The sequence below is a fragment of the Eptatretus burgeri genome, chromosome 8, assembly GCF_056783735.1.
Source record: "Eptatretus burgeri isolate ZD-2024b chromosome 8, Ebu_testis_v1, whole genome shotgun sequence".
Taxonomy (NCBI): domain Eukaryota; kingdom Metazoa; phylum Chordata; class Myxini; order Myxiniformes; family Myxinidae; genus Eptatretus; species Eptatretus burgeri.
Genome location: NC_140968.1, coordinates 37,600,123 through 37,627,498, shown reverse-complemented (window position 1 = coordinate 37,627,498; position 27,376 = coordinate 37,600,123). Strand labels below are relative to the sequence as shown.

The following is a 27,376-nucleotide window of genomic DNA, read 5'->3' as shown; positions in this document are numbered from 1 at the left end:
ATATATATATATATATATACATATATTTGTTAGGTTGCATTCGGTGGTGTAATGGTTTGAGCGTTGCTCTGAATCTGATAGGTTGGTGGTTCGAACTCTGGCTGAGTCAGACCAAAGACTTCAAGAATGGTACATTCTGCTTCCTAAGTTGGTTCACAGCATTTCGAAGGATATAGAATGAACAAACTATGCTGCAAAGGTAATGGAAAACCAGCCAGTATAACCCTTCCCAAGAAACTGCTTCGGCAGCACCACCGCTCTGTTAAGACTATCTTCTTCTTTATTGTGTTCTTGTGGGGTTGACCAGGGGAAGCTTGGCCCAAGTCTTTCACTAACCAGCTGGCCAAACCTGATATTCGACTAACGAGCATTTTCACTCACCACTATTTGGAATTTGGCCATGTTGCTGGCGAGAACTGACCTACTCTTCACAAAGTATACCATGGGGTCTTTAACATCCACCAATTAATTCCAGTGGATGGGATGAAAGTTTAACGTCAATCCGAGGGATGGCAAACACATTCATGAATCACCCTGCCTGAAAAAACACAGGGATAGTTTATAGCTGGGCCAGGATTCGAAAACCAGGAGGAACAGCTCACAGGCAAGTGTGGCTCTGTAAAGAGTATGGTACATTAAAAGCCATGAGGTATAAGTGGTAACTCTGCCCCCACCCCCAACCCACTTTCCCCTCTAGTATTTGTAATGACTTTGTTCCTCAACTTTGAGTGCTATTCATCAGTACACCTTACATGGGGGTTATAACAATCACTTTCATATAAATCTGTATGAGTAAATGTTGGTTTGTGTGTGTATGTCTCCTCCATAACTCTAAAACCATAGATCTAGCAACCTTAACCTTTGCAAGTATACTAAGGGAACTCCAAGGAAACGCATGCATGAAAATTGGGTGTTTGGGTTAATTAAAGCACCCCTTTCCAAGGAAATTAATGGCATTATTTAATTATATCCTTTATCAGGCGATCCTCAGCCACCTCACTCTGTACAGGCTCTTAAGGCGTTTCCTGGGTTACTGCGCTGGGGTCTGAAGCATGTTTTTTTGGCCTGCTCATCCATGCCTTGACTTGGAACAGACCACAACGATTTCTTAACGATGAAGATTTTTTTCACTTTCCTCACTCATATTGTTGAATGCCTGTTCATCACAGCTACAAATTGCTGGCCACATTGCAATGCCTATAATCGCCTGGTTCATGGCTTTATTTCATTTCCGCCTATGTGATAACCTCGAGCATCTCTCAAACTAAGCCGAATTACAAAATTTAAGCTCCAGATATGAACTTAGCAGCAGTTCCGACTCCGAAAAAAAAAAGTGTTTGTTTGTCTAAATCGGACATTGGGCGTTTCCGGCTGCATAGTTTTATCGACGGCAATTGGTAATCGTTTGCCAAGCCAGACATTCTGTTGGAGTTCTTGCTTGAGTGTTTAAGCCACTTACCGAGCACCCTATCATCAATGGTGGTGCAGTTCGTGTCCCAATTGGGATGGAGAGTCGACAGTTACTACAAGGTGGAGGTACGCATACAGTGCCTACAGACTTGGTGCATATGGGCAGATTTGGATCTGAAGGGCCTCTCCGCGGGTGTGTGGGCATGCCATGCCTCTTTCATGCACCGTGGTAGCAAGGTTTCATACTGTATCTTATGGAGGTTTTATCAGGTTTTCCTTTGTCCTCGTGACTGTTTCTAAAGCATTTGGTTATCGGGTTTGCTTTACAAAGGTTATATGTTTCTCTTTGTGAGTTTCAAAGTCAGCCGTTTGCCATATTAACATGTTTTCTAAATCACCGAGACAAATTTTTGTTCCGCCTATCAAACGCAGCTGCTTATAAAGATTCATGTTTGTGCACATCTCCCTGAAACGTCTATATAAAATGCAACATTGTTTTTCGGTGAAAGCTGCTCAAGGTTTTTGGGTAATATGCAGTGCGTACTGCAATCGGTAATCACACTGACTCCAATCTGCCAATTCCTGAAAAATTGCCGATATCGGCCAAAGACTAATACAGTGTGTGTGTGTGTGTGTGTGTGTGTGTGTGTGTGTGTGTGTGTGTGTGTGTGTGTGTGTGTGTGTGTGTTTGGAGTGTGTGCATGTGTGTGTGTACGTGTGTGCATGTGTGTGTTTGTGTTGGGCATAAAGCATAACACATTCTCTCTGCTAACTCCCCTAAACCCACCTCTCTCTCTCTCTCTCTCTCTCTCTCTCTCTCTCTCTCTCTCTCTCTCTCTCTCTCTCTCTCTCTCTCTCTCTTTTTGTTCCATCCTTGCTCTCGCCCCTCCCATTGCAGTACAGCACCCTCCTCTCACATCTCTCTTACACTCTCCATCCCCACCCCTTCTCTCTTTTGCTCTTTCTCTGGACATATCCGGACGGTGGTAATCTCCATATGTGCCTTGACAGTGGTTATCTACATACGAGTCTGTGTGGTGTTTGTCTCCATATATGTCTAGATGGTGGTTGTGTCGAGATGGTAATTGTCTCCATACGTATCTTGACAGTGGTTGTCTCCAAACGTGTCTCGATGGTGTTCATCTCCATATGTGTCTCGACGTTGGTTGTCTCCATAAGCGTCCGGGCGGTGATTGTCTCCAGACGCATCCGGAAGGTGCTTGTCTCTGGATGCGTCTGAGCGGTGTTTGTCTCCAGACGTGTCTGAGTGGTGTTTGTCTCTGAACATGTCTGGGCGATGTTTGTCTCTGAACGTGTGCAGGTGGTGTTTATGACCAGACGTGTCCAGATGGGAGTTTGTCTCCGGACGCGTCCAGGCGGTGCTCGTCTCTGGACGAGTCTGGGCGGTACTAGTCTCCGGATGCATCCGGGCGGTTCTTGTGTTTGGGTGCGCCCGGGCGGTCCTTGTGTTTGGATGCGTCCGGGCGGTTCTTGTGTTTAGATGCGTCCGGGTGGTGCTCGTCTCTGGACGAGTCTGGGCGGTACTAGTCTCTGGATGCATCCGGGCGGTTCTTGTGTTTGGATGCACCTGGGCGGTGTTTATGTGTGGACGCGTCCGGGTAGTGTTTATGTCCGGATGTGTCTGGGCGGTGTTTATGTCCGGACGTGTCCAGACGGGAGTTTGTCTCCGGATAAGTCTGGGCGGTGTTTGCCTCTGGATGTGTCCAGCCGGTGTTTGTCTCCAGATGTGTCCAGGCGATGTTTGTCTCTGGGTGGTGTTTATCTCCTGACATGTTCAGGCAGTGTTTATCTCTTTGCGATATTTATAGTATGACTTGTAGAAAATGTATTTCAGACATTATTTTGTTTCCATCTTCATTGTTATTCTATATTGTGGCATCGTAATGTGGTGTCCATTTCTACTTTTTTGGTTGCTTTTTTTTTGAGATTTCATACCTCTGTTTTTACATGAAAAAAAGATGGTTTTAGGCCTTCACTGACGAAGTTGCCGGTGGCATGTTTTAGGGTTGCCTGTCCATCTTTACGTACATCCGTCCATGCTAATTTTCTGTTTTCTCTGCAACCACTTAGCCGATTGACATGATATTTTCACCATCGGTGCAACTACTCATTTAGATTGCTTTTCTGATAGTAATGACGATGTGGGTCACGTAGTGTGGCGGCCATGTTGGAAAGAAGGAAAAACTTTGGATCTCGATCTCCAAAACTGCTCCATAGAAAAAATTGAAACTTGGCACATGTTGAAGTATTCCCCATGGGAAACAAGATATTTTTGGATGATGTCAGAGGTGGCTTCATTATGACGTCATAATTGCATATGACAAACGTTTTATCCAATCAGTATGAAATTTTTTGAGGGTCATCTCAGGCTAAATTGTATGGGGGGGGAGGGGAGGGGGATTGATGACGTCGTCAGTCACAAGGTTTGGCAGCCATATTGTTTTAACATACAAACCATCAAAAATCAGATCTGAAACGGCTGAACAGATCGAGGTGAAACTTTGCAGGCATCATCGCCTATCCATGAGGAACAAAACGTTCTCCAAAGTATGATGTCGTAGGTCACATGGTTTGGCAGCCATATTGGATTTACCCTCAAATGTTAAAAAAGTCATCTTCTCCAGAACAGCTTGACAGATAGAGGGGAAACTTCACCCACATGTTCCTCAAGCCTTGGGCATAGCACGGTGTTCACAAATAATTAACAGTTCACATGGTGTGGCAGCCATGTTGGATTGAATGAAAATCTTTTATTTTTAATTCTTTTTCCTGACCCACTTCAAAAATTGATGTGAAACTTCCCATTTATTATCTAGGAGTCAGGAAGAATATATGTTTTAAATTTCAACCTGATCAGATCCATGGGCTGGCAGCCAGAATTATTTAATATTTTGAATCTGGGTTCAGTGATTTAATATGAATTGCAAAGATATTTGTAGAATTGTAGGCAATGGACAAATACATCAAGTATAAGGGATTTGAACCTGGGTACTACTGCAAAGCATCATGAGCCATCACCTGGGAATGCTGGGAATGCAAAACATGCATGCATGGGGTGGACAAGATGGACACAGAAGGAAACTCGGAGGGAAAACTGTAAGTTTGGGGAAGGAGGAGGGATTTGGGTGGGCAAGGGGGTTTGTGGGGGGGGGGAGGGGACGGTGGGGTTAATGGGGGTAGAAAAGATCACGGTTTCGTATTGGTGGATTGGGGATGATCTGAGATGCTGGTAAACAGCTGGCTTGAAGGCTTGGAGGGAAGGATGAGATTGAAGAGGATGTAGAAGTTGATTCCACAGGTGGGGAAAAAAGAGGAACAAATGAGTAGAGGTGAGTAGTGATCCTGGATTTAGGTAGTTTCACCAGAAAGGAGGGGGTCGATGGTTGACCACATTAGCCCTGCAGAAACCTGGGGTGGGGGGTGATGGACAAAGTAACCTTCAATTAAGAGCCAAAAAACCAAATTCAACTGGAAGCTGTTGGACAGAAAGAGAGCCTTTGTTGGACACAGGAGGAGGCCATTTGGCCCATTATGTCTGTGTTTTATACACATCCCATTGATTGATACCAACAATTCTTATACCCTTTAATTGTGAGAACAGGTTTTTTTTTTTGGAGGGGTTTAGTGGAAAATGGAGCAGGGTGATGAGGAATGAATCTCCTGAGAAGGCATGATGGCCTTCCATCCTCTGGCTGTGATTGTGACGTCACGAATATGCCACATCTTTCACAAGTCTTCACACCTATATCCTATTTGCCTGTTTGTCTTCCACTATTTTAAATTTGGTTCATCGCGACGGTATAGCACTGTAATAATGGGATTTCATCCATATTTGATGCATATTTGAGAGGAACGTGGTGCTTGATGTAGTGTTCAGCGCAGTGAAGTTTTCAGACGGATGGATGGTGACTTCGTTAAATCAGACAATTAACGAAATATTATTACTTCGATTTTTTTCACAATGGCAGGAAAATCATTATAATTACTTATCGGCACTCAGAACATTTTGATGCTGAATCTGAAAAATTCACGACTGTTATTGAATGAATGGATGAATGAACGAACGAACGAACGAACGAACGAACGAACGAACGAACGAACGAACGAACGAACGAACGAACGAACGAACGAACGAACGAACGAACGAACGAACGAACGAACGAACGAACGAACGAACGAACGAACGAACGAACGAACGAACGAACGAACGAGCGACGAAACGAGGCAAAGCACGTTGACAGGTGGGAGTGAGACTCGTGTGTGCGTGCATATAGATAGGTGGAGTCTGCAGGGTGGTTGTTGTGGTGATGACTGTCACGAGCAGGACAGGTTATGGTCCGTTTGATTCACGGGCACAGCGACTCTCGGCAGCTCAGAAATGACACCGAAGGCGCGTTGTGCGGACATCGGTTGCTGACAGGAACGGATGGCGTTGGGCAGCAGCGGCGGCAGAAAAATCCCATCCGAGTCTGGCGCTGTTGCTGTTGTTTGATGATATCTGGATGAACAAGAGATTGGCAGTTTGCAGCCATGGGTGAATTACATCACTTCTGGCAACTCTTCCGATTTATCGTCCCGCTCGGAGTTACCAGCGTCGCCATCGACCTTGGAGAACAGGTACGTTGAGCACATCGAGCATTGCGTGTTGTCCGTGGGATGTGATCTTGTGCTTGAATGGCGTTTTATTCAATTAAATGTTTTTTTTCCATTTGCCGTGGCTGCGCAAATTTAGGGAGTCAGTCGGTCCGATATGATGGTCGATGGTGGGATGTTGAGAGCGTCCGTTATGAGTCTACGTCGTTTGTTCGAATCCCGACCGAGTCATACTATATCATCAATGTGTATATGTATATGTATATATGTATATATATATATATATATATATATATATATATATATATATATATATATATATATATATATATAGTTACACACGAGTAAATACCACCTGTCACTTTGCTGATGAGAATACTGAGAGGGGGTAGATTGATGAGGGAAGGGAAGGTAGACGTGCGCTGGAGCTTATGATTCATACTGTCTCATCAAAATGGTTCTGCATAGAATAACGGTGAAGATGGGAAAAAATATTAATGTCTGAAATCCATTTTCTACTGGTTATATTATAAATGCCATCTGTAGACAAATACTGCTTGGACATATAGAGAGATATCTATATATATATATATATATATATATATATATATATATATATATATATATATATATATATATATATATATATTGTTGTGGTTACCAAATTCGCAAACCACCATTCAGGTCCCTTAGGTGAGGTATCTCGGTAAGTGCATGTGTAGTTAGGCCCAAACCCGTTGTCTAGTGGGAATACATGTCATTTATGTGTGCTGCGACTCTTCAGGATAGCCGTTTTTCTTTTACTATCTTTATTTTGGACCAACCGCCATGATTACCACCACAACCACAACATCAACCACCAACCACAACGCCGCTTCACCACAACCGCCACGACCTTCACGTCACACCTCGCAGCCGTCGCATCGCCACCGTTCTTGCGCCGCCTGTGGGTACCGGTGTTGGACTCGTGCAGGGCGCGCGCCGAACAGCGTGTACAAAATCACGGATTTTGTGCTTCAAAAACGGATCAAAAACGACACACGCCCACTTTTTGCCGTCCAATCGGTGAGCGAGGGGCGATTTGGCCCCGCCTCCAGGACGATCGATATATGCAAATTTGTGGATCAAAAAGCCTTCACGCCCACTTTTTCTCGGGCCAATGGGGAGCGAGGTGAAAGGTCAAAGGGAGGGGGTCAAAGGCGAAGCTACAGGGGGATAAAAGGACCGTGTTCGTCAGTCAGAGAGGAGACGAAGAGAGTCCAGAGGGGAGAGTCGGAGAGTCCAGAGGCGGAGAGTAGGAGAGTCGGAAGCAGAGGGTCAAGACTTCGCGGGCGGTGGAGCTGCTCGTCGTGTGCGTTGGAGTCGGAACGGAGGGGACGAGCTGTGGAAAGGCGGCGACACCAGACGAGGGGGTGCTCGCGTCGTGCAGGGAGCTGCACCCGAGGGAGGCCGACAGCGCGACCTGGCCGAGGTGGAGACGCACACCAGGGATAATAAAGATCCTCTATACCCCGAGCATCAGCAACCCCCTCCTGTTTCCCCCCGCACTGAGATAGTGCGACCAAGGGGGCCCCTTTCCCACCCCCTACCAGACACTGCTCGCGAGGCCCGCGGGGTTGGGGCGCCATCGCCGCTCCGCGTCTCATCACCAGACGGGTAGGCGCGACCCGGTCTCGGCCTCAGGCCCGCCTCATTCTTGGGGGTATTCTTTTCCTTGGTTTTGGGTATGTGTTGTCGGCGCCGTCTGTGAAGTAGAATTGTATAAGTGTTGCCGTGTGCTCGGTAGTCGGTATTAGCTCTGCATTGTGTTTTCGCTTTTACATTTGCTTTTTGTGTAAATTTCATTGTGTCTTTTCTGTGTGCTTTTGGTGGAATTGTATATGTGTGCTTCCCGTGTGCCGCGAATAAATGTGCTTTTGTGTTGAACTGTTTCCCGCTTCGCTTCGTCATTTCTCCCATTGAATCCTCATCTTGCTTCACGTAAAGGGTTGGTAGTGGGCTGAATACGCCCGATAACTAATCGAACCGTCGAGGTCGACGATAACACCGCTCGGTTATTCTGATAGTACGGAACGGGTCGCTTAAGTGGCCCGTGTCCGAAGTCTACCTGCGGCGAGGTGCGATCGCCCGGTCTACCCTCCGCTTGGGTAGTTAGGTAGGTCGAATTTGGCGAGCAACCCTATCCCACGCGGGGGCTGATTGGCTCGATCGCGGTGAGACCGAAAGGTCCACCCGTGACTGGTTCCCGGCGTTAGTCCGAGAGGGTCACGACTGGATTGTCCGTCCGGTGGGCGACGTGCCGCGATTCGAGTTACGTGGCCGTCAGCACGCCGGCGGGCGCGAATACCGCAACACTGGTGTCAGGAGTGGGATACAAATTCATCGCCCTCCTCGCGGCACTGGTATCGGAGAACAGGAAAACGGGCTCTCCTGTCTCCGGCTAAATTCACGGGAATCGGTCCAGGGGTGAGAGAAGCGACCCCCGATTCCCTCCAAATTACGAGCGAGTTAAATTAACCCTTCACGAGAAGCAAGATGGCGTCTCAAGGCGAGCGGGAGCCGGGGGTATTAGAAATGTATATGTGTAGTAATGTAGAATCCATGGTCCAGGATGGAATCCCCGTGCAGGAAATGTTGATTGTGCAGGAACACGGACTCGCCCAACTGAACCCAGGGCCCGAGGTGGGTGCGGCAGCGGCCGCGGTGTATGACACCTCCCCCCCCCCTCTCCACCAAGACCCTTCCCCAACCCCTGCCGAAACGGCTCACTTGAGTGCATCCGACATGGCCCAGCTATTCACCATGCTGGCACAAATGAATGCGGAAATAAAAAACGAAATGAAAGACATGAACAAGCAAATGAAAGAACTGTGGGGTGCGACGCAGAACATGGGCCGATGCCTGCAGGTGGGCATGAAGGCCGTGACAACGGAAATAATAGTGGAGACAAGGGAGGTAAAGGGTGAAGAGTTGGCAGTGACGGTAGCCGGGAAGGGAACGATAGAGGAAAGACTACACGAGGAAGACGGGGTAAGTGACGCACACACACACACAGAGGTAGTGGAGGACAATGGGGGTGAGCTGGCGGACTGGGTAGAGACCCAGTGCGAGCACCTGGATGGCCTCCTCCAGGAACGAGGGGAGGGAGTATGCCCCCTTGAGGAGAGTCACGACCAGGTGAGTTCGGTCGTGCTTTGCGAGGTTGAGAGGACGGGTGCTGTGGACGGGTGCACGGAGAGCTTGGGGGGTATAGAGGCCCCGGAGACCCTTGTGGGGACACGAATCCCCAGTGTGGTTGTCCCTGTGTGTGTGGTGCAAGGTGTGAGTGCGTCCCCGTGTGTGGAAGCGACCCCGTGTGTGAGTGGTGTGGTGGCGATGGTGCCAGGGTACGTGCTTCCCAGCACGCCGTGTGTGAGTGTCGCCGTGTGTGTGAGTGAAACGGCCAGTGTGAGTGAGGCACCGCGGGTTAGTGCCCCCGCGTGTGTGGATGGAACGGCCAGTGTGGATGAGGCACAGCGGGGTTGAGTGCCAGGGGTTGAGTGCCCCCGCGTGTGTGAGTAGTATGGTTTGTGTGAGTAGTGAGGCACGCGTGAGTGAACGGCCGTGTGCAAGGTCGCTGTGTGCAAGGGAGACCGTGTGTGTGAGAGAGCGGTATGTGAGGGAGATGTCGGTTGGCATGCGGGAGCACGCAGCCGCATCTCCGGGTGTGAATGTGATGGAGTGGACTGTGTGCGTCGTGACACGCAGGTATGCGTGTGTGGAATGGAGACGGAGACGGCGACAGAGGAGAGAAAGCCGAGTAGCGGCTGTAGTTGTTTCGGGGACCGTGCCGGGTTCGCCCAGCAGTGAGCACGAGGTTCGTGCTGTGCAACGCACGAGACCACCACGTGCTCGCTTGCGAGAGTGAAGTCCCGGTCCGGAAACGCCAGCGGTGGATTTGCCGATCCCGCGGACGGACAAAGTTTAGGCAGGACTACGGATTTGGACCGGACGGGTTCTCCACGCGATCGTGTGTGTTAAGCTCCAACGGGCAAAGCACATGTGTTCGCGTGGGGAACCCCTCGAGACGTGGGGCTTGTGTTTTTTTTTTTGCGCACGGTGACGTCATGGCTGCACGTGTGGTTGGAATCCGGCAGGAGGGGTATCCCGGCCGGATGGTACCGTCCAAGGAGGGACGAGGTACACGTGCAGCTGCATGACGTCACGGGCAGGTGTAAAGTGCGCGAGCTCTGAGTTGCCGCGCAGGTGCTGCGCATGAAAAAAAAAAAGAAAAAAAAAAAAGAAAAAACAAGCCTCACTTTCGGGTACACAGGATTCCTGGGCAAGGGGTGGAAGACCCCCTTACCTGGGCACAGGATGGAAACTAGTTAGGGGGAAGGGTTAGCTTAGTTAGACCGACTTCATGGGGCAGGGGTAAGTCCTCATGGAGTCCGTGGAATGGATTAGTTAGAGGGATTGTAGCCAGATTTAGGTTGGGAAATAAAATGATTGATTTGAGGACATGGACAGACTTGTGGATGTGTAGAGGGGACGTAGCTTAGCTACGTAGTGTTAAAAGGAACGTGCTACTAGTTTAAGGGACGACGTGGGAGCACGAGTTAGTTAGGGGAGGTAGTTAGAAGGATGGCAGAGTTCAGCGGTGTGTGAGTTGGTGAGTTGTGAGGTGAGTACTTGTTGAGTGAGTGAGGCCAGCGGGTCTGTGTGAGTGGAGCGAATGGGGACTGCATGGTGCGATGAGTGATTGGGGGGAGGAGTGACTCCCGCCCAAGGGACCCCGGGGTCAGTATAAAGTAAGTTAGCTGGGTTAGTTAAATTGAAAAATGGAGGTCGTTTTGCTGTTGGTGGGAATGTAGGCTCGAAACCCATTTGGAGGGGTGCAGGAGCCCTGTTGACGGGCTTGGGAGCGTGGCTGCGAAAGGTGAGTATCGCTGAGTGGGTACCCCGGGCACCAGGCTAGTCGGCCGCGGTAGGCCATGGGCCCATGGGGGGCCGGGATAGAGTAGTGGGCACGGGTGCGCCTGCTTGGTGCGGGGGCCCGGGGCGCCATTAGCCGCGTGGGCAGTGTTGTGGGCACGGGTGACCCTCGGAAAGGGGCCCGGGAGGCCGGCCTGCCACGTGTGCATTTCAGGGGAGGTGCCATGGGGGGCACTCCCCGGTGTTAGGGAGCTGGTAGGCTCGGAGGCAGTGTAGTGCCCGGGGTGCCATAGCGGGAGATTCGGCAGAGGGTCGTGCCTGCCAAAGGGAGCCACGTGTCCCAGCCAGGAGACCGTGTGAGGGCACGGAGAGAAAATTGGGGGGCGAGGCCCGAAATTGTGAGGACACCAACACAGGCGACGGGAATCTGGGTTGTTAGAACCAATAGTTTAAGCGAGAGGCGCTTGTTGAAAGCCCCGGGGTAGTTTAACAGTTAAATGGTTAGGGTAGATTAGGAGATGTACCCCTCCGCACCATCCATCCCCTCGCTCTCGTTGTGGGCCGCTGGACCCACTTTGGGTTAGATCGCCGAACTCTGGGGAGGCCATTCTGAGGCTTGAGTTGGGCCTCGACACAGGACGCTAGCTCTCCCTTGTTCCCCTCCGGGAAGGGAACGTAGGGGTTGGGAGTAGGCTAGGTGACAGGATAGGTTAGCCGAACAAGGACGATAAAGGGGGTTAGGGGACGATTTATAGTGGGGAAGTAAGAATAAAAACAACAAAAAAATAAGTTGGGGCTAAATTGGGGTTTGACAAATTAAGGGAGTGGGTATGTACAGTGACAGGCAAAGGCGATAGGTTGGGAGGGAGACAGGTAGGTAGGTCCGAGCCCGCCTTCCAAGTGGCCAGCACCACCGCACTCCCTCCACCAACCTCCACTGAACGGCAAAGGCTGGCCAACTTCATCGGCTGGCCGTGTTCTGCTGCAAGGCAGAGGCCGGCTAACTTCGTCTGCAGCTGCTGTGCTGCAAGGCCTGTGCCGGCCAGTTCATCTGCCGGCTGTGTTTGCCTGCAGCGGCCTTCTTCTGCGGGCTGTGTTTGCCTGCTGCCTTTGCCATGCCATGCCCACTGCCCATGTTCACCAGCCCCGTTCAATTTTTGCTTTGCCCCCCCCCCCCTGTTCATTTCCATGTGCGCCAGGATCAAGGCAACAGTTTGCAAGCTGCGAGAACTGCCCTGTTGGCAGCTACAACACGGAGACTGCGTTTGTGCAGCCCATGCACCGTTGTGGTTCACTGAGTTCGATCCATCCATTCATCCATCCATTCGTTGTGTTCATTGCGTGTGCCACTTGAGCTGGCACGGAGACTGCGTTTGTGCAGCCCATGCACCGTTGTGGTTCACTGCGTTCAGTTCAAAAAGGAAGGCCTTGGACTGCGTGTGAGCAGCCAGCCACGTTCCCTGTCACCTGCATTGTTTGAGCCAGAGACTGCATGCGGGCAGCCTGGCTCCCTGCTAACTGCTTTCTTTTTGCAGAGTTCAATGATCCTGGGCCATGGTTTAGTGTAAAATTTGTAAGTTAAGGTTAAGATGTACTGTAAATATGAGTGCGCCCCCCGGCATGTCTGTCTAGCGCCGGCAATTTTATTTAAGTCGTCCGTGTGAGTGAGTTTGTTTAGATAGTTACGCAGCCCTCAGGTTATTTATTTTGGGGACACGAATACCATGAATGTCGCACTCAGGGATCCGTAGGTAAAATGTACTAGGGGAAAACTACACATGATGGCACACGAAAATTTGACGACTCGGGACGAGTCTGTAAAAAGGGGAGGGGTAGTGTTGTGGTTACCAAATTCGCAAACCACCATTCAGGTCCCTTAGGTGAGGTATCTCGGTAAGTGCATGTGTAGTTAGGCCCAAACCCGTTGTCTAGTGGGAATACATGTCATTTATGCGTGCTGCGACTCTTCAGGATAGCCGTTTTTCTTTTACTATCTTTATTTTGGACCAACCGCCATGATTACCACCACAACCACAACATCAACCACCAACCACAACGCCGCTTCACCACAACCGCCACGACCTTCACGTCACACCTCGCAGCCGTCGCATCGCCACCGTTCTTGCGCCGCCTGTGGGTACCGGTGTTGGACTCGTGCAGGGCGCGCGCCGAACAGCGTGTACAAAATCACGGATTTTGTGCTTCAAAAACGGATCAAAAACGACACACGCCCACTTTTTGCCGTCCAATCGGTGAGCGAGGGGCGATTTGGCCCCGCCTCCAGGACGATCGATATATGCAAATTTGTGGATCAAAAAGCCTTCACGCCCACTTTTTCTCGGGCCAATGGGGAGCGAGGTGAAAGGTCAAAGGGAGGGGGTCAAAGGCGAAGCTACAGGGGGATAAAAGGACCGTGTTCGTCAGTCAGAGAGGAGACGAAGAGAGTCCAGAGGGGAGAGTCAGAGAGTCCAGAGGCGGAGAGTAGGAGAGTCGGAAGCAGAGGGTCAAGACTTCGCGGGCGGTGGAGCTGCTCGTCGTGTGCGTTGGAGTCGGAACGGAGGGGACGAGCTGTGGAAAGGCGGCGACACCAGACGAGGGGGTGCTCGCGTCGTGCAGGGAGCTGCACCCGAGGGAGGCCGACAGCGCGACCTGGCCGAGGTGGAGACGCACACCAGGGATAATAAAGATCCTCTATACCCCGAGCATCAGCAACCCCCTCCTGTTTCCCCCCGCGCTGAGATAGTGCGACCAAGGGGGCCCCTTTCCCACCCCTACCAGACACTGCCCGCGAGGCCCGCGGGGTTGGGGCGCCATCGCCGCTCCGCGTCTCATCACCAGACGGGTAGGCGCGACCCGGTCTCGGCCTCAGGCCCGCCTCATTCTTGGGGGTATTCTTTTCCTTGGTTTTGGGTATGTGTTGTCGGCGCCGTCTGTGAAGTAGAATTGTATAAGTGTTGCCGTGTGCTCGGTAGTCGGTATTAGCTCTGCATTGTGTTTTCGCTTTTACATTTGCTTTTTGTGTAAATTGCATTGTGTCTTTTCTGTGTGCTTTTGGTGGAATTGTATATGTGTGCTTCCCGTGTGCCGCGAATAAATGTGCTTTTGTGTTGAACTGTTTCCCGCTTCGCTTCGTCATTTCTCCCATTGAATCCTCATCTTGCTTCACGTAAAGGGTTGGTAGTGGGCTGAATACGCCCGATAACTAATCGAACCGTCGAGGTCGACGATAACACCGCTCGGTTATTCTGATAGTACGGAACGGGTCGCTTAAGTGGCCCGTGTCCGAAGTCGACCTGCGGCGAGGTGCGATCGCCCGGTCTACCCTCCGCGTGGGTACTTAGGTAGGTCGAATTTGGCGAGCAACCCTATCCCACGCGGGGGCTGATTGGCTCGATCGCGGTGAGACCGAAAGGTCCACCCGTGACTGGTTCCCGGCGTTAGTCCGAGAGGGTCACGACTGGATTGTCCGTCCGGTGGGCGACGTGCCGCGATTCGAGTTACGTGGCCGTCAGCACGCCGGCGGGCGCGAATACCGCAACAATATATTTTGTTACGGCTGTGGAAATTCGCAAACCACCATTCAGGGCCCGAAGGTGAGATAACTCTAAGTACATGTGTAGTTAGCCCCAAACCCGTTGTTTAGAGGGAATGTATGTGATTCATTTGGGCTGCGACGCTTTGAGATAGCCGTTTTTCTGTTCTATCTTTATTTTGAACCAACCGCCATAACCATCAAACCACCACCGATAAACCCTCCACCACCCTCACCTCTCCTTCTACAGCCATTCCTGCACCACCTTTGAACACTGAGCGTCGGGCTGTCTTGGGCTCGTTCAAGATACGCACCGAGCCACGAGTGCAAATAGCGGCCTTTCCGAAGGAGAATCCGGATCGTGTAATAAATGTGCTTTGTGTTTTTTTTTGAACTGTTTTTCCGTTTGAAAAAAATTTGAACTGTTTTTCCCGTTTCGCTTCATATTTTCTTTATTGACCCTCCATCCTGCTTCACGTAAAGGGTTCGTAGTGGGCTTAATACGCCCGGTAATTAATCTGAACCGTCCAGGTCGGCGATAACACCACTCGGTTATCCCAATAGCACGGAACGGGCCGCTTGGGCGGCCCGTGTCTCCGGAGTCGACCTGCGGCGAGGTGCGATCACCCGGTCGACCATTTGCGCAGGTACTTAGGTAGATCGAATTTGGCGAGCAACCCTATCCTGCGCGGGTGGGCAATTGGCACAATCGTGGTGAGGTTAACCCCCCACCCGTGACTAGCTCCCGGCGTTGGTCCGAGAGGGTCACGACTAAATTGTCCGTCCGGAGGGCGACGTGCCGCGATTCGAGTCACGTGGCCGTCCGCATGCCGGCGGGCGCGAATTCGCAACAATATATATATATATATATATATATATATATATATATATATATATATATATATATATATATATATATATATATATATATATAGGGGTAAGAGAGAGAGAGAGTCAGGGAGAGTGAGAGAGATAGAGAGATAGAGGTGTGGGGGGGGGGGGGTGGGAGTGAGGGGCTGCACTGAATTGGGAGGGGTAGAGCAAGTGAGGGAGAGGGTAAGAAAGAAAGTAAGTAGTGGAGTTTGCAGAGAGAATGTTGTGCTTACACACACACACACACACACACACACACACACACACACACACACACACACACACACACACACACACACACACACACACACACACACACACACACAATATTGGGAATTTGCAGATTGAAGTCTGTGTGATTACCAACTACAGTACAGCCATTTTTCCCTGCTGTGCAGGGGTTAGCTTTTCTTGAGGCAATATTTTATGGCCGGATGCCCTTCCTGACGCCAACCCTGGTCGCCTCTTACGACACACAGGGATATGGTACACCTATTCTAACTAGGGCATACACCGGGATCAGTACACTGGTACTCATTTCGCCAACCTCGTAAGGATGACAGGCTGAGTCAACCCCCTGGTGTTAATTCAGCAGCCAACAGGACTTGAACTGAGGACCTTAGGATCCCAAGCCAGCCACCCAAACCACGAAGCCAACACCAGGCTTGACCAACTACAGTACATACTGCATATTACCCAGAAGCCTTGAGTAGCTTTCATCGAAAAACAACGCTGCATTTACATAGACGTTTCAAAGAGATGTGCAAAAACAGTAATCTTTATTAAACAGCTGCGTGTGATGGGTGGAAAAAATTGGCGCATTCTTAATATGGGCAAACAGCTTGGGTATCGGATGTTATCAAATGTATTATCCTTTGAAACTCACAAAAAGAAACGTGTAACCTTTGTAAAGCAAACGCGATAACCAAATGCTTTAGAAACAGGAGCATGCACAAAGGAAAACCTGATAAAACCTCCATGAGATGCGGGATGAAACTTTGCCTTGATTAAATAAGGCCGTTGATCACCTTCAAAAGAAGTGTTTTAATTAACCCAAACACCCAATTTTCAATCATTCACTTCCTTGGAGTTTTCTTAGTATGCTTGCAATGTTTCAGGCTGCTAGGTTTCATGGTTTTGAAGTTTTGGAGGACACACACACACACACACACACACACACACACACACACACACACACACACACACACACACACACACACACACACACACACACACACACACACACACACACACACACACACCAACTCTTGTTGTATACAGTAAGGTTATACATGTATACTGTATACCTACTTTTGCAGCCCCCTATATACTGTATATATATATATATATATATATATATATATATATATATATATATATATATATATATATATATATATATATATATATATATATATATATATATTATGTAGTATGTGGATGCTTTGAATTGCCTAAAAGTTTCACAATTAAGACTTTATATTTGGATGGAAAGTCGTGGAAACTTTTATTAAAACTTATTGGTTGGAAATTCATTTTTATTTTCCATATGTCTCACAGAACATGAAATGTTTTAAAATTAATATTTACAAAATGATTGGCAATTAATTGCTTCCCATGTTTGAAACCGCACACTATGCTTGATGGAAATTGTACTCTCATCCTACAAGGCCATTGTCAATGGAGTACTGCACTATTCTCCACTATGGAACCTGAGCAAGCAGCATCACACCTGCCTAGAATGTGTGAAATTTATACTCTCAGCATTATTGATTGTTTCCTGTGATTCAGTCGAAGCACAATGCTTGTTGGTGTCACATTACAGAATGGTTGGTGGCCTCTGATTTTTTTTTTTTTTTTTTTTTTTTTTTTAAGTGCCTCCTCTTCAGTTGAGCTCTACCTTTGTTCTCTCAGCCGTCAGACCCTTTTTTAGCTCCTCCAGGACGCTCATGCTCCTCTCGCGAACCCCTCCGAGATGATAAACTTCTGAAATCCAGACTTTCCACCTACCTTGATTATTTTGCTGCATTTGTGGGAACTGCCTTCGTTTTTACTGTGTGTGTGTGTTTTATTATGGTTGTGGGGGTAGATGGAAGCATTTAATAAGGACTATAGCATCGTGTAGAGTTGCTTGGTCTGTGGACGTGTAGAAGGCATCTCTATGTGAGTAAGTCGGGAACCTGTGAGCTTAAGTGTTGTCACCACACAGAAGAATGACAGGCTGAGTCAACCCCCTGGTGTTAATTCAGCAGCTAACGGGGCTTGAACTCGGGGCCCTAGGATCCCAAGCCACCACCCTAACTACTAAGCCAACACCAGTGATACTCGAGGATTCTCCAAAGAGACCTGGTACCAAAGGTGTTAAGTCTCTGTCTCAGATGCCTGGTCAGAGTCCAAGTCTCACATCCGTAGAGCAAGAATGGAAGGAACAAGGACTTAAACTCAGATTTTCGTCATCCTGCCTCGTCTGTGCATAGGAAGCAGGCCTTCAAACATTCGTTATGCTCCACTGTTCTGGTTTTAAACCTCTTGCACGGAACAGGCATTCTTTTCAACCTTTGTCGGTGCTTTGGCAAGAGATTGACTACCTTGTGGTCCAATCGCCCCATCACAGGAGTACACTTCACCACAAGCTTCTTCATTGTTGCCATAATATTTGTCCAATGTCCTGTTACCACAGATCGCAACATTCACGTACGAATCGAGTTGAAGTTTTCGACCGAGGTCACATCTACTGAAGTCCCCAAGAATCAGGATGGATTAATCCATTGAACGGGCGGTCGTCCTATTATTGTGACTTTTGCTGATTTGTTGCCATTTATAGTCTGGCCCTGGTACGTATGCCAGAATAATAGTGCACTGACCAATTTCCCATGGCAGCTCGTATGGTCGACAAGTCACCGTCAGTAACTCCATGTCCTTGGAACAATACCGTCCATGTACTGTAAAATCTTGCATCATCCCCTTCACCAAGCCATGTCTTGGTGAAACACACAACACAGATGAGGTCCTATAGTACCAGTCAAACTTCAGTAAGGCATCCAGTTCATTAAAAAAAATTTTCATTGAGTGAGAGTTAATCAAAGTGCTGATTCAACAGGTGCTGGAATGCAGGTTCAACAGGAATTTGTGAATGTACGTGAGATCGACCTGTTGGGACGAACTTCCGTGAAGTGTCTCCCCTCTGAACTGGATCGCCTGCCTCACATCTTGCTCAGCTTGATGCCGTGGAAACCATGGCCTTCAAGATTATTGTAAACTTCTGTGATGAAGCATAGTCGATGGGTCTATCACTTCACCATCGCAGATAGGTCGGTGGTCTCTGTCTTCTACCGCCTACTCTCTCATCTTGCACCCTCTGTTCTTTCCATGCTTCGTTCTCCCCAGGTTTCTGCAGGGCACACACAGTCCACAATCGACCTCATTCTGGTGAAACTTGCTAAATCCAGGATCGCTGCTTAGGCCCAAGTCACATTTGCTCTACGGCGGCCGTACGCCCTCTGAATTGACAAACGTGCGGCGGCCGCAGAGTTTCTGCGGTGGCCTTAGGGTGGCCCTACGCAGTTTGGCTATATTTTACAGGCCGTAGGGGTTGCCATGGAATTATAGCGTGGAGTTGTAACTTTTTTTCATTTCTACATTTGCCGAAACAAAAGAACTGGTAAAAAAAAAAAAACCCACTCGTTACCGTCCGTCTGGCCGCACACGTTCGCCTTGGGGTCCCCCTACGGTCCCCCTACGGTCCCCCTACGGTCCCCCTGCGGTCCCCCTGCGGGCACCTTGCGTCTGCCTTGAAAATTCTATGGCCACCGCAGGAACGCCCTAAGCTCACCGTGCGACATCAAATCAAAGACCGTACGGCACCCCCCCACGTTTTCGGTATCCAGAATTTCTAAATACGCCGTGCGGCTCCCCGAAAAATAAAAACATATGTGACTGTTACATTGTGTGACCGTGGAAATACTGCGGCCACCCTATAATTGCTAGTGGCCGTAGATTTTGTAGAACCCACGGCCGCCGTGGCAAATGTGACTTGGGCCTTACCTCCACTCATTTGTTCGATCTCTATCTGACGACAAAGGTACTCGTAGAGCACATAGTCTCACCTCGCGCGTTCATTCTGAACAAAAATACTATTGCTAACCGAGTACGCTACCATTATAGCCCACTGCTGATATCACCCATGTACCCGATTATATCTTGTGGTTTATTGGCACGGGTTATGAATGTATTAAATTTTATTCTTTACTCGCATCCAGTCATCGATCAGATTTAAGAAGTTTAATTTTTCTGATAAAGATTTCAATTCAACCTATCATGGCTGGAATACCACTTCACCGATGACATCATTACCACCAATATATATCCCATGGAGAGTTGATGACGTTGGCTAAGTTTCAATTTTTTTTTCGTTGAGCAGTTTTGGAGAAAATGTCCAATTTTTTTTTTCCCTTAATCCAATACGGCTGCCCTACCATGTGACCTATGACATCACAGCAATCAAATATTCTCCATAGGGATTCCCTCCTATGCTTAAAGTTTTGTTTCGATTGGACAAGTGGTTGCAGAGAAACATTTTTAAAGGGAAAATATACGGATGTGGGCTCAACGCACACGCACATTGCAATTGTTTCGCATCTCCTTCGGGGTAAGACATCATTTCTAAGAACTATCAGATTAACATTTGTTCAATGGGTGCACCATTGTCTGTCTGATAGGACATTAAGATGGGAGGTCTGTCTGCCAGCCTGGTTTGCTGGTGGATGTGAAAGAAACGTTTTCACAATTTGTTGGTGAGCGTGTTGGCAACATGACCAACTTTTATTCCTGCCTTTAATTATTGCTGAAAAGGCAAGAGCAAACCACCAGTTGTGATCCTTGCCAATAAGCTGCTTCAGCCATGCTGGCCTGACCTTAGGCACTGGACCACCACGGATTTATGGACTAGTAAGTGCCTTCACGATAAAATTATTTGGCACCCTCGCACAAGCGTGTATGTTGTTGGTGGATTTCAAAATTAAGTCCATGATGAGCACTCTTAAGGAACACCCCCCCCCATCAACCCCTCCCTCCCTCAAAATGAGGAAGTCTGAAGGTTATGATCACTGCTCTTATGCAATGCGTTTTACTATTCTGTGCTCTCTTGTACCAATGCCTTGCTTTTGCCATCTCTGTGAAGTTTGTGACTAAACTGGGAAGTGTTGATGTTTTGACATTTACACAGGCCATGGATCTTTCTGTGTCGCACAATATTTCCAAGTAAAGTAGGAGGCATTGCTTTGGGAGGTGATACTTATGCAATCGTGCTGAATGAACATCAATGTAGCAAAGTGCAGCTTCCAAATATTAATTTCACTTTAAGTATAAGAAGACCAGACTCTATAGTGTATCGGATAGACGTTAGAGCATCGACTGCTTTGGGTCTGGGAGGTCGTTGGTTCAAACCTCCGGCCGAGTCGTACCAATCATGGCAAAGATTTAAAAAGCAAAGTCGGTTACTGCTGCTTATGTTGCTGCTGCCTTGCTTGATGGTCAGCATTTTGAAAAGGATAGAACACAGACAAACAACTATTGGTTGGCAACCACTGCACAGACTTGAGGGGCCGAATGGCTGCCTCTTGATTCAAAGTAACTCGTAATTTATATGAACCCAGAAATAAATGATTTTGATCTATTGCAGGCATTGAACCGTGGCATTGCGGCTGAGTCACGTGACTCTGTGGAGATGCTGGCGAGCTACGGCCTGGCCTACACGCTCATGAAGTTTTTCACAGGCCCCATGAGTGACTTCAAAAATGTGGGCCTAGTGTTTGTGCGCACCCAGCGGGAGCGACTCAAAGCACTCGGCTGCATGGTGGCTGCGGGTCTCATCGCTGCAGTGGTGCAGATCCTTATTGGTGGGCTTCCAAGGAGTGCAAGCATCCAAGAAATACTGGACATACACATGTGTACTTCTTTCTGCAAACATCCAGCAGCCACAAAACGAGGCATTCTAGCTTTTTGCTAATATATCTTTGCCCTGCAGTCCAATCTCTTTCACTCTAATAAGTAGTTTTTCAATACATTCAGGTTGCCTTGAAGCCAAGTTGCATGTACAAAGTTACTTATAAATTAGAGCCACAAGCATTTGATATTAAATTTATTTGCCGATTGGCGAGACATGCACATACCAACCTCATAGCTCCTAAAGGACTTTATTGAATCGGCCACTAATTCTGCCAGCCATTTTGTTACTCAACTTTCACTCTTGATGTGGAGCCAATCACACTGGAGTGATTGGTCAATGCGAATGGGAGTTGGGGGCATTGCCTCATATTCACCTCTGGTTCGCCCAAAAAACCCAACTTGAATGGCGCCCCACACATTCCGCCAAGTAGAACGTGCTCGACCATTCGAGCAATCTGTGAACAATTGTATAAAAGCTGGTTACATCATATGTTTCTCGTAACATCCGCATGGAATTAACTTCTTTTCTTCTTTTTTTTTTTGTAACATATGTAGCCCAGCTCGGTGAAGAATCAAATACTATATATTTTTTTAGTGATTTTTTTTTTCATTGAGAGATGGAGCCAAAAATGATGTATATCAAGATACCTCAAAAAGTTGTGGATGAGTTGTGACAACACTAGGTGGGATGAGTTGGTTCAAGGAAATTTTTTGCACAGGAGGAGGCCATTTGGCCCATCATGCCAGCACCACACCAATACCAGATTTAATATAGTGACAATACAGCCTAAAGGCAAATGTAACAAAATTGTTGGCAGTGGTCCAAGCCAGAGGGTTGATGTACTGCGGGAATCATTAGAATCGTAAAAAACACAAGTTACACTGGTGCTAATACGGTCTTTGGTTTAATTGTGTTTGTGGATTTTCTTTCCCCCCTTTAATTGGTAAATATGCTTTAAAATTTATTTTCAACATATCTTATGATTGAACTTCAGTTCATTATTATTGTCTCTTCCCTTCCCTATTGTTGCCACAGCCTCTACAGCTCTTGGTTTCTATGTCATCAACCGTCTTCATCAAGTGGATGGGATTGTGGCCAAGAGAACACGTCTGGCATTTCTCTATCTTGCTGGTTACCCACTAATTGATGCCGTGGTTAGTTTTTATCATTAATTTTGTACTCGTACCATTGGGAGATTGTCTCGATGGGGAGGAGCTCCCAGATAAAATTTTTGTTCTGAGCCAAAAGGCATGTTTTCAGTTTCCACAATGTCTTTATTTATTTATCTGTCTATTTATCATTTTTATTTATGTATCCAAGTAAATCTGTCACCAAAGGTGGATGAGGTTATGCTTTTACCCGTTTGTTTGTGAACAAAATATCTCAGTTGGGGACGGATTTGGACGAAATTGTGGAGAGTTTGGGTATGCGACAAGGATGAAACGATTAGATTTTGGTGAAGATCTGAATCTGAGAATTTTTAAAGTGATTCTTCACCATTGAGTGTTGGGGATAAAATGACAGCAGGATATTTCAAAAAGTTATGGACGGATTTGGACAAAACTAGGTGGGTGAGTTGATTAAGTGACAAGAACAAGCCGATTAAATTTAAGTTCAGGTCCAGATCGAGCCAATAAGTGGGATACAAAACATGAACTAATCAGCCTGGTGGAGGTATGCTCTCAACTGAGTGCCCTTCTCGTTTATTCATGATTCAAGAGTTTGTGTTTTCATGAACCAAAATGTTCAACTCATTGAACCTGTAATGTGTGATGGTTTGCATCCTGAAATGTCTGTAAAGTCAAGCGCTGTGTATGTGAGCCACACATAAAGCGACGTTGGGAAAGGTGGAGAGTTGATGTGTTTAGTGGTCAGCATTTCTGCCTCAACATAGGCCAAATCATCAACAGGTGCATCATTTCTAAGATTGTCAATTTTCATCCGATTGACTTGAAACATGAACAGGATTTTCATATCAGCTCACTGAATACAAGCACCAATTATTTTTGAGGTCAGCACATGGCAAAAATCAACATAGGCCAAATGGTTAACAACTGGATCACTTTCAAAAATCCTCAATTTTCATCCGATTAACTTGAAATTTGAACAGGATTTGCATCGCAGGTCAATGAATTCAACCACCAATTATTTTTTAAGGTCAAAATGTCGATGCAGGCCTGATTTCTAAAATTGATAGGGCCAAAAACTAATAATCACGATATCTCAAAGTTGTGGACGAGTTATGACAAAACAAGGTGGATGGGTTGGTTAGGTGACGAGGACAAGCGGATTAGATTTTGGTTCGGATACAGCCCGTCGGTGGGATACAAAACGTGAACTGTTCCACCTGGCAGAGGTATGCGTTCTGAGTGGCGTTGTACTTTGTTTTGTTTTACCAAGAGTTGCTCCGTGAGTGATTTTTATTTATTTATTTATTTTTTTCATTTGTTTGTGTGCAGGATATCTCAAAGTTGTAGACTGATCTGAATGAAATTTGGTGGGCAGGTTAGGTGTTTGACAAGGAAGAATTGATTAAATTTTAGTGAAGATCCAGATCCGGATCTGACGACTAGAATTTTGTTAAAGTGATTCTTCACCATTGAGAGATTGGGCTAAAATAATATACAACACGATATCTGAAAAAGTTGTGGACGGATTCGGATGAAACTTGGTGAACAGGATGTGCGTGTGACAAAAGTGATTCGATTTTGTTGAAGATCCGGATCTGGATAAAGGAATTATTTAATTTTTAAAGTGATTTTTCACCATTGAGAGGGCCAAACATGATATATTTCAAAAAGCTATTGGGCCCAATATGTTCTCGTAGATCAGGCATTGCATGGCAGGGGTATGCGCTCTTCCGAGTACCCTTGTAGTTTTTAAACTGACTTCACTTTTGCTGTTTTATCATATTTTCTTTGCTCATTGTGGTTTTCCTCACTATTCTCTCCATCTGCTTGTTTCTCTATCTCAGTGTTGGATTCATGTAGGGATACTCTTGAAACACAAATACAGCCTCGTGGTGGGCTGTGCTTCCCTGACGGATGTTGGTGCTCAGGTGGGTATGCGCCGTGTATGTAAGCATACATATTCTCTCCAGCAGTATAATCGCTCAACAAAATGAGAATCCCTATGGGATCTGTGTGCTGTATTTCGGGATCGCATTACGTACTGCATTTCCAGAGAAAAAAAAAAGTTTTGTTGTTGCACATGACAGAGCAGTTGAATCGTCCTTGTAAAATCTAGAGCTCAAGTTGGTCTATTTAGCGTTTCCTTTTTGAGTATGTCGCTCGTGATTCTGGGATACCCCTGGCTAAAATCGTGTATACCGTGTTTACTTGCTCATTGTCCTTGTGATATACATTCTCATGTACAGTATGTGTTACTTTTGAATGTCTGCAGCTGTCGAGTCACCTATGTAGGGTTTGAAGCTGCAACTGACTGGCCTTGTGAAGCCTTTTGGTTGCTTTATGTACAGTAGCTTTCTTTGCCTCGAACAGCAAGGGTGGAGGTGGAGGTGGAGGTTAATTGTAAAGATCCTAGCCCCTGCAGATAATTTATTCGGTGATGGCTACTTGGTTTTTTTCATTGTCTTTATCTACATATACATCTATCAAGACAGAATGAAGTGTCATTTCCTCATGAGCAAATACAAACCTTCGCTTCTCTGATAGGAATATTAAGGCATGGGGGGAGAAAGAGGGAGGAGAGGGGAAGGGAATAGCAAGGATGGGGGAGGAGGTGGAGAGAGCGACGCCACACACGACAGGAGAGGGGGGTGGTGGGAGTGAGGAGGATAGCGAAAGTTGGGAGGGGGTTGTGGATGCCTTTGGTAGGGGGACTTAAGGAGAGACGGGGGGGGCGGGGGAGGGGAATGGTTCTCGACTTGCATTTAGTACTGGGACTTGTGGAAAAGGGGGTGGGTAGTACAGGACTGAAGAAAATCACGTACGTTAAAACGTGCAGAGATGAGATGTCCATGGGGGGGTGGAGAGGGGTTTCAGAGGAGGTAAGTGGGAAGGGGGGAGGGGGAGGGCAGGCAGCATGAGAGGAAGCGAAGGCGGCTTGAGGGACGGGGTAGGGGGGGGGGAGGGGTAGGGCGATAAACCGTTCCCAAACAGCAACATTTTCTTTTTAACTGCAAGGTTCTATATAAAATTGGATGGGAGCATTTAAAACCCATGCTATCTACCTGGCAAATGTTCGCACATGCAGCGACCATTGCACCCCTCCGTTCGGCTCACTCTGAATCTGATTTCCATGCTGCACTCGGGGGGGGGGGGGGGAATCCATTTAAAATTCCACAAAACAAAACCGTCAGTCCTTAACAGTCACCTTAATGGTGCGAGAGAGGAAGGGGGGGGGAGATTTGGGCAGATTTTTTCCATTCCAATTTAACGTCCATCCGAGAGACTGCACACACATTGATGAATCGCCTTGCCTGTGAAACACTGGGATGAGAGTTTATACCTTGGTCGGGATTCAATCCCAGGCTAAACAGCTAAGAGCAAGCGTGCAACCCTCTTGGCTACCCTGCCGTGATGTGATTTTTATTTTTTGCTTTGTTATACTGAAAGCATTTTTAACTCGTAATCATCGAATTTATTTTGCCTTTCCAACTCTGGAGAGCTGCGACACGGTATCGCCTTGGAAGCTTTTCGACATTGAAGCTTGAAGAGCGCTCGCCAAGAGGCTTAAATACTCAAGCAAGCATCCCTTTAAAATGGTTGAAGAAACTTTTAAAAACTAATCATTTAATTTTTTTTAATGGACTAGGTATCTATCTCGGTCGAAGTAACGGGTCATATAATGAAAGATGATCATACAAAAAGGGGAAACATGCAAAACAAGCAGTCATAGACTGGTACTTACGAAATCGTCAACTTGACCTCTGACCTTGTCTAATAAAAGCTGTCTCTGGAGAAGGTAGCGATGCAAACCAGAAGTTTCTACGATGATTCTGTACCAAACCTCTCATAAACATCCGATTTTTACCAGAATTTCGACAACAGAGTGTTAAGCATACTTAACCATTACCAAAAGTGAAAACAGAATTGCAATCAAAGTTAAAACGAACTCGTAACGTTGACCGAAGCAAAAATCTCCATTTCTCCACGCAATTATTTAATCAGTCACAAAACCGTAATATTCGGCCATCCACCAACAATCTTTACATAATCCGACAGCTTTGCGAGTCAGGCATGCGACGATAACCTTTATTGGGATAAAAAATGACTTTTAAACACCATCTTTATCGAAAACACCATCAGCGTGCACACGCAAAACCTTTACGTGATGCAACGACACCTCTGCTCGAGCGCGCTGCACCAAGTGACGACCCGTGACTCGACGAGTGAAATATTTTTTATACAATCTTAAAACGTCTCCAAAACATCCGATTTTTACCAGAATTTCGACAACAGAGTGTTCAGCGTCGTAAGCGATCGCAAAAATCGAAGTTGAAACTAACTCGTAACGTCGAAACTAACTCGTAACGTCGACCGAAGCAAAAATACTCCATTTCTCCACATGAATTTACGGAATTATGTTTGACCTTGACCTTTGACCGATTTTTGACCAAAATCTAATCGGCGCTAGCCATCGCCCTCCTGAATCACGTGGTGTAATTTGACATTGGTAGCTTCTTCCGTTCTCAAGTTATCGTGCCAACAAACAAACGCACAAACGCACAAACACACACACAAACAGAGGACAGATATCAATATACTTACGAAATCTTTAGATTTCTTCAGTAATAACATTGTGCATTTTCAGTGGGTGAGCCACCACCCAAGTCGCCGAGCACAGGGGAGTGGGCCTGAACTTTGTTGAAGTCAAAAGTATTGTAACGTGGGGGGGGTAGGTTTTTCCAGAGAACAGACAAATGTATAGAAGAGCATGGTCTGTGTATGAGGGTTGGCCACTCTAGATGTAGTAAGGAGGGACACATCAGCTTATGGATCATCTTGTTTGAATGTGCACCGTACAGGGTGCCTTTATTGTCTAGTCAAGTCAAGCCAGATCAAATCTGTGAATCAAGTAAACCTATACTAACATGTTTCATGGTCGGGTCGTTGGCGACGAAA

The 27,376-nt window shown here is 47.2% G+C and overlaps 2 protein-coding genes across 5 annotated transcripts in view; one reads left to right on the top strand and one right to left on the bottom strand.

Annotated features, from left to right (window-relative positions):
• Window positions 1–4,166: 4,166 nt before the first annotated feature.
• MLST8 (MTOR associated protein MLST8) overlaps window positions 4,167–27,376 on the bottom strand; it is a 97,988-nt gene continuing 74,778 nt past the window's right edge. Inside the window, exon 9 of one of the 2 annotated variants that reach the window (XM_085891597.1) lies at window positions 4,167–4,839. The gene's annotated coding sequence lies outside the window, so the exon portion shown is untranslated. Of the gene's footprint in view, window positions 4,840–18,077; window positions 18,735–27,376 lie in introns of those variants that run through there. The other variant, XM_085891600.1, reaches the window with a different exon arrangement.
• Window positions 5,627–27,376, top strand: part of ANKH (ANKH inorganic pyrophosphate transport regulator) — a 70,549-nt gene continuing 48,799 nt past the window's right edge. For 2 of the 3 annotated variants that reach the window (XM_085891595.1, XM_085891596.1), the window contains exons 1-4: window positions 5,627–6,048; window positions 21,024–21,240; window positions 22,326–22,444; window positions 24,265–24,348. In XM_085891595.1, coding sequence (XP_085747721.1) covers window positions 5,962–6,048; window positions 21,024–21,240; window positions 22,326–22,444; window positions 24,265–24,348 — 507 coding nt within the window. In that variant the 5' untranslated portion in view covers window positions 5,627–5,961. Of the gene's footprint in view, window positions 6,049–21,023; window positions 21,331–22,325; window positions 22,445–24,264; window positions 24,349–27,376 lie in introns of all 3 variants that reach the window. The other variant, XM_085891594.1, reaches the window with a different exon arrangement.